An 8,108-nucleotide genomic window follows, 5' to 3' on the forward strand; every position below is an offset into this window, starting at 1 on the left:
TAACATTTGTTACAAAGCCCACAGTTAGCGCTGACACACCTTTTCATTCTCATTTTCATTCTCATTGTCAAAGTTGACCTACTAAAAAGTTGGGTTTGAATTGTTGTTGTTTTTTTTCTATCCTTTTTAGAACATTCAGAAAATGTCCAGAGCTAGTCCACTCGAACTGGGAAATTCATTAATTGACGATTAATTAACTTGATTAACTATTTAAATATCTTCATTGGTCTGCAGAACCTGAGGAGTTTGAATTTCAAATCAGCATGTGCCTCCCCAGCCTGCACCCAAAGTTCCTATTTTCCCAGAAATGGTGTCCTCTCATTATTCCTCATCATGTGATCATTCTGGCCCTCTCACCCCTAAAAAAAGGCAAAACTCAAAAGCAAAACACACAAAACCAACTACGAAACAACTACTTAAATGGATTGAATAACACTGGGTGATTTGCTTACTCATCAAGTAATCTGTGCATACCATCCTGTGGTTAAAAGAAAGTTGCACTTCTAGAACTAAGTCAGTTATCAGATGCTTTGTATCAGGAAGATGAGCTGTTGCTGAAATGGGAAAATCATACAGTTAAATGTGAACAATTGTGTGAAACAATGGGTGTTGACTGTGCATACAGGAAAACAAAATTCAGCCCACTGTATACAAACAATGGGCAATACAAGGTAATAATTACTCGGCAAATATAAATCATAAACTCATTTGCAATTATTGTAAAAACAGAACTAGCATGACTGCACTTCTCCTCTACATGTGTTTTAACCTTGAGAGTTTATAGAAGTAAACTAATACAAGGCAATCAGAACGTAGAAGGTTAGAGACACAAAGTTGCTGTCAAAGTAAATCTATAATTCAATACATCATCTATAATCTCAATATTTTATAATGGTATGCACAAATGAACATTGTTTGCATTCTGTTAAAGTCCTGCAATTGTCATTAAAAAAAACAAAAAAAAACAAAGAAACATTTAAGTGTAAGTGTAAGTGTAAGTGAGACCCATTTTCCAGTTATCCAGTTTTGAGTTACACTCTTTGGCTGTCCCAAATGAGTATCAAACAACACAGCTCAGTACTTTTCACAAAATCATTTTTCAAAAAAAACAATTCCAGTTCAATTTACTTTTCTGTATAAAAAACATAAATGTGTTGCACCATTATGTCATGCAGAGGTGCAGCAGTTTCCACCCCAAAAACAAATAAGAGTTGGAGAGTTTACACAAAGCCCGAATGATTGATTCACGCAACATTAATTTATTTACTGTTGCGCTTCTCAGGAAGTGCCGCTAATAAGAGCAGCCAGGTACACATGTTTGCTCAGCTTGCACTTAGCATCATTTTGGCTGTCACACTGTGGGGGGCAGTGCATTTACAAAGTGGGTGTGAAAGTTGTTGGAAGTTGCAGAGGCTGGTGCATGCGTGTGTGTGTGTGTGTGTGTGTGTGTGTGTGTGTGTGTGTGTGTGTGTGTGCGCTGTGTGTGCTGACCCCGCGAGGGTTTGTTTTGTGTGCACGTTACCAGCAGCGTGCGCACCTTCTCCTGAGCTGCTGAAACAGCAGAACCGCCATCACTCGCTCCGACCAGTTGAAGACGGCAATGGTTGCTAATGCTACAGATTGCTAAACGTCAAAGAATTCAGGAAAAAATAAAGAGTTTACACTGGATAAATCTGGTGGAGGTGGTCTCACTGAGCAAAGTGCTGCTGAATTCATTAGTGTATTTGTTGATTTTGATATTATTAGTGCACATTTCCTGGTCTTAATTATCTTATGTGAGTTGCGATGGCCATGACACACTAAATAAATAATGCATGAATAATATTTTTTATTTTAAATTATGTCTGTAGGACTGATCTAAATTGATATATTGAGGCGACTCTGTCGATATGAGTCTCACACACACACACACACACACACACACACAGATTTAACGGCGGGCTGCCCTGGCTGTGCAGTGCTTCAGTTATGTAAACTGCCCGAGTTTGGAGCAAGTCAACCGTCAGGACTTTGCATCTTCACCGAGCTCCTGCAGCTGCTAATGCAAACAAGAATCTTTCATTTTCTTCACACTGGACAGGGCCACACACACACACACACACAAAAGACATTCAAAGCTTGATCTCACAAATCGGGCTCAACTGTTTCATAAAAAAAGGATTTTTGGACATATTGACTTTATAATGAAAATATTAAGAGCAATTAGAAAGTAACATATTTTTTCAGTAATATTTCTATTTTCATATTTCTGATTAACTACTTTATTAATGGCTTCTTGTGCAGTTCATGTCCATATCCAGACCCTAGCAGTAAAAATTTTACATGCAAAATATATTTTTGCACAACAGTAATAACTGTATTTATCTTATTGCAGCTAAAATAATTGGTTCTTGCGCACAACTCGAAGGCAAATGAGAAGTGAACTAGACCATTTAATGAAACATATACAGCAAAAAAAAAAGAGAACTGGTTGATTTTTAATGCTCCACTGTGATTAAAGATAAGCTTCAAACTCCTGAGCTGGAGATTTACCATCACCCTGAGCCCTGCTGTCAATTCGTGTGCATCCACCACCTGCACACCGCCGAAGAGTTAAAGGCAAGTGTTCAAATTCAAATGCCTGATTTGTTTTTCTTTGTTTATAGAGAGCCGTTTCTCCCCGGCACAGACACAAGTGTGTGCGAGACACGCGGGCCGGGGGCCTCATTTGCCTTTGCTGCAGAGCTGCTCTCCAGCCGCCATTTCCATTTCCACTCGGTGCTGCGGTGGGACGGCGAGAGGCCTCTCGTGGTGGCAGCAATGCGTGGCCCCTGGGGCCCTCGGCAGTGGAGGCCCCGAGGTTTGCTGCATGATGCTCGGCTAAAGTGCACGACAAAAGAAAAATTCAGGTTGCATCAGATTACAGATTGCAGCCAGTAAGAAAAACCTTTACAGGCCTGCTGAGATCCAGTGTGTGAATAAAAAGGAAGGACGAATAAAAGCCCAATTAAATACACAATGCATTAAATACACAATACAACAGTAGCTACATTCAAATGTATGATTGTAATTACTTTTCATTTAAAAATAGCTGTATTGACAGCACAGTTTGTGGTTACTGCTGATTTAAAACTGAGTTAATTACATGCTGCAATTTGTGCTATTAAAATTTTAAACATAAAATGAAAGAGGCCGAAATAAAATTGAATCATCTAGATTTAAAAAAAAAAAAAACAACAACAACATAATACTAAAGACATTAAATATTTACTTACAATGTGTTTTTGTTCACTGAAAACAAACTTTTGATATGGCAGAGAAAAAATATTTTTTGTCTGCACCAAGATGCTGCATCTTAACGCAAAATGTTGACCAAGTCACCAGTGAGCGACAGGTCTAATATTCTGAAATAATCGCACAGACGTTGCAGTAAAAGGCTCGGGGAGCAAATATTAGCATTGAAAACTGTCACAGCGCCAGTTTGTGATGCATAAAGCAAACTGTAGCAACTGTGAGCCCGAGTTCCATGGACAGGGACTACCAGAGAAACTGCTCACCACTAATTGTTCAGTGCCAGAGAGCATACGGAGCTGTCTTAGGGGAAGGGTGAGGTCCGCCTAATGTCCATCACTTCTTTCAGAAGATGAACCCAAGTCAACAATACAATCAAACACATAATTACAGTTGTGTTGGTGAAATATTGACACTGCTGCGTCCTAAAAACACAGGTTCAATTTTTAATTGACGGCACCACACTCAAGCCAAACTGAATGAAGCAAAACTAAAATAGATGATAGTCCGTCTACAAGGTAATTTCAAAACCAAAAATAAAATGCGCTGATGCGATCATGAAATAAAATTTAAGTTAAATTCCAATTGGAATCCTCTGCAGTGCATGAAAACCAAATTTATCTAAACTATAAAAGTAATATATGAAGTAAAACTGGTGAAGTGTAAAATACTTCACTTTCAATATTCATTTTGTGTTCATTTTCTTTTAATTTTGGTCATGTTTATAACTACACTTATTAAAATGATTTATTTATTCATACTTGCCTAGCAATAGTGCGTCTGTCTTGGACTGGACAGGAAGTCCCACGTTCCAAGTCCCAACAAATCACTCCAAAAATGGAACCTCAACAAGGTTTTTTGAGTCTCATGTGACTCAGTTTGCTGATGGCCAAAAAGAAGTTTTGCATTATATATTTGTATCTGTCAGAACGTTGTTGTTGTTTTTTTTTATCTGCACTCGCATTTAATGAATTTATGTATATTTTTTTTACAAACAAGGTGATCTGCAGATACCTCGTATGTTTCGTTCCGAGTGCTGTGGCTCCACCAAGAAGTGCACCTTTCATCGGCCTGTTTGTGTGAGTGTGAGCTCCTTCACCACGCTGCCGCTCTGACACATGCCCGCTGTGTTAACCCTGGCCAGTGTTGAGCCGTGGGAGTGCGCAGCAGTGTTTCCCTGTTTGTTTAAGTGATTAAGAATGGTGAACCCTGGTCCCGAGGAGTCCCTTCACTCCCAACAGCTCCGCGGTGGAGCCATTGGATTTAAATGGTGTTTAGATTCAGATTAGGGTGAGCAAGATTTTACAAGACTGGGTTGGATGATTTAAATGTGTGTGTGCAGAATGACAGGAAAGAGAAATGTCAACAAATCCCACTCACAAAATATAGCCAGCAAGCAGCAGTAGTGCCCAAACCGTTTTTAGTGAAAGACTCTCCTGCGGAGGCTTGGTTATTCCTGTCGCTCTGGTAGTATCCAGGGATTATGTTCATGGCCTGTGTTTTGCATGCTGAAATCACTGGACGGCCTTTGTCTGGAGAACATTTACATCTCTTAACACAGCTGGCTCGTCCAACCACTGGCACAAAGCAAACAAGGAAGCAATGTAGAAAAACAACACAATGGCTAAGTTACCACTAAAGGGCTCCTTTAGTGTGAAACGTCAAAACAACACGGACCATTTTGGACTTTTTAAAATAAACTGTGGTCGGTATTCGAGGGAAAATTTGAATATAAAAGAGAAGCAGTGGTTGTTTTAACAGTTCTGGCTGGCAGAACTTAAAAAGCTGCTCAAGTGAACAACAAATAACATGTGAAGAGAAATAAACTGTATAAACCCCAATTAAGTGTACTGTATAAATCCTAATGAAGGATGAGAAGTGAAATTTCTGTGGACTTTTTTACTTTAAATGATCTGTTACCTTTTAAAAAATATCAAGACAAAAGGAAAATGATTTGTTTATTCCACTTGCGAAAAAATGTGACATTCATTCCACAGCTTTAAATACTTAAGCCCCATTAAATAGTTATAATAATATAATTAAAACATTTCCACAATGAAACAGGCAGACGTTGCTGATTGGGAACAATCGTCCCTCATGTAGGCATGTCAAAAGCATGTCATGCTTTCAGGGGGTGTGGCCCTTCAGGTGCTCTGCGTAGGTAAGACTCCCTTCAAGTAATGCTGTGTGACTCATTCTCTCACACACCTTCCACAACATGTACGGCTCTCCCATTCCTGCTCCCTGAGCTATTCCGGACAACCAACTGGAAATACGCCGAATGAGGCAGAAGATCAACGGAACAGGGATCTGTCGGAAAACCACAGAGCTTCCAAGAGCTCCTGCATTCAGACTCAAATACAGTGAGTCGGAGACCTCGAGGACCGTACCTTGGGCTCAACTCTACTTTGACGTCCTCGTAATAGATTGCGGAGTTTCTCAACGCCGCAGCGCTTGAAAGCCAGTTCCCTCCAGGTGCAAGACATTTCTCTCGATCATCCATGACGATGCCGGTGGTGAAAGTGGAGAAGGATCCTCCAGCGGACAATACCTCGTCCGCACCCGATCCCCCGGCCCAGACAGAAGAACAGCCCAGAGGTCGGCGGAGGAAGAGACCTCTCCAGCGAGGGAAGCCTCCTTACAGCTACATCGCGCTCATCTCTATGGCCATCACCAACTCCCCCGACCGCAAGCTGACTCTAGGGGGCATCTACAAGTTCATCACGGAACGATTCCCCTTCTACAGGGACAACTCCAAAAAATGGCAGAACTCCATCCGCCACAACTTGACTCTCAACGACTGCTTCATCAAGATCCCCCGGGAGCCGGGCCGGCCAGGGAAAGGCAACTACTGGGCTTTGGACCCCAATGCCGAGGACATGTTTGAGAGCGGCAGCTTCCTGAGGCGCAGGAAGAGGTTCAAGCGCTGCGACTTCAGCACGTACACTTCGTACGTCCACGAGACACAAGTGTTCACCCCTATGCAGATCGCCAGGTCTGCCGCCGCCTACGCCAACTCAGCTTACCCCAACATGACAGTGGGTCCCACCTATGGGCAGCAGCTGCCCTCTGCTTACTACTCCTCGTCGTCCCCTCCGGGGTTTAGCCCAGCAGGCCAGCCCCGCATGTTCAGCATCAATAACCTCATCGGCCATCCGGTGCCAGCCAGTATGATCGGTCAGGGTCCTGAGGTGATGCAGCAGCCCAACCGGAGCTTCAGTCCCGAGGGCCACCCTAGTGAAACCAACCCCTGCAGCCTGGGGACCCCAACATTCCAGAGCCAGCCTTGCGGAGGGGCCGCCTCATCCCGTTCTGCCGCGCACCCAGGATTCGCCTACCCGGCACAGAACATCCACCAACACCACCCCACGCACCAGGGCTCGTATGGACAGGGGCCCACGCAGGGCTACGCTGTGTCGGGCCGCCTCCATTCGTCCACGGAGTCCATGGACCACTACAGCAGGGTCTCGCCGGTGCCGTTAGGCTCCTTCTCCCAGTACAGCAGCACAACAGCTCCTATCCCCAACACGGGCGGCTACCTGAGGCACCCCACGTACCCAGGGAACATGGACAGGTTTGTGTCTGCCATCTGAGCTGCAGAGATCCTGTGATCTCTCACCGCTCACAACCAGAGAGCCGAGAAGGCACAAGGTGAGCCACGCACGGCTGTTTGTCTTTGGGACATTTGCTAAAGACAAAAGTAAAGAGACTGATTTGGAAGCTTTCTCAAGCTGACACAACTGTGATTTACTATAACCCTAAAAGCTCCTTTCCGCAGTGATTGTGATTTACTTCGAGATGTACAGTGTGAATTCAATAGAAAGGAGCGGTCGGTGCAGCAGGTGTGAGTTTTAAATTCTTTTCACGTGGGTATACGTTTTGTCTGAACTGAATAAGTATGTATGTTTAATATTTACATCTTGAGTTTAAGTGGCAGGATTTTTTGTCTGCGATACTTGGATAAATTATTGTGCTTTGTGGTCTTAGGCTTTGCAATAAGTGGCGTGAATGAAGAACATAAGTGAGCTTTGGTGTCATTTGCATGTATTTTGTTGCCAAATAAATGCATATTAGGTTGTCTTTTTTGAAATAAATGGAATTCAGTGGCACTCGTTTTTCAGTAATATTTTTTTTCATTTACTGATATGTGAAGGCATTTACCATTTTCAAATTAAATATTTAGACCAAGTTCAGCAGTTTAATGTGCATCTTTCTGACAACAAATTGCCGCATTTAATAATATAGGACTAGCCAACAGTTAATGGTATCAAACGTTCTGGAAAAATTCCCACCAACAGGGTCTTTGTCCCCCCCCCCATTTCCCATAAACTGGTTTGAAGTGGTGTCTGGAGCCACGGCATTAGCAGCCACTGTGACCGGCCTCAATTATCATGTCCAGACGTCAGCGCAGCACTTAGACAGACAGACACAGTTAATCTGCCACAAAGATCCTCTAATCATGGAAATGAATTGGCTTGCAACTCAATATTGCAGCTTTAAGTTAAGTAGTACAAGTCCTTCAAAAACACCAGAAATGCCCTCGACACAAAGCAAGACGCAGTAAATAAGAGCCTTGTTTTGGCAGGGACACCTTTTGTTTTAATGGGGAATATTTTTGTTATATTTGCTTCTAAATAAAATATCTTTGCCTTGAAGACTTCTTCTTTAAACCAGGACCGTACACTGGATCACAATGTGAGGGTCGTTATCATTAAGTGCTCAGTTTTATGATTCCAAAAGCACCCCGTGTAATTACTGTTAATTCTGCACTTGAGATAACGATGACAAAGAAAATGCACTGCAGAGATTAAAATCTATGGTACATAAACATGACAGCA

General features: G+C 42.5%; 1 protein-coding gene across 1 annotated transcript; it reads left to right on the top strand.

Annotated features, from left to right (window-relative positions):
- Positions 1-5,475: 5,475 nt before the first annotated feature.
- On the top strand, positions 5,476-7,923 carry foxe1 (forkhead box E1). The gene has a single exon (XM_076032405.1). The coding sequence runs from the start codon at positions 5,772-5,774 to the stop codon at positions 6,861-6,863; it is 1,092 nt and encodes a 363-aa protein (XP_075888520.1). The 5' UTR covers positions 5,476-5,771; the 3' UTR covers positions 6,864-7,923.
- Positions 7,924-8,108: the final 185 nt, after the last annotated feature.

Source organism: Nelusetta ayraudi, unplaced genomic scaffold (assembly GCF_046127955.1).
Source record: "Nelusetta ayraudi isolate G7.1 ecotype Tasmania unplaced genomic scaffold, CSIRO-AGI_Nayr_v1 ptg000004l, whole genome shotgun sequence".
NCBI classification, from domain to species: Eukaryota; Metazoa; Chordata; class Actinopteri; order Tetraodontiformes; family Monacanthidae; genus Nelusetta; species Nelusetta ayraudi.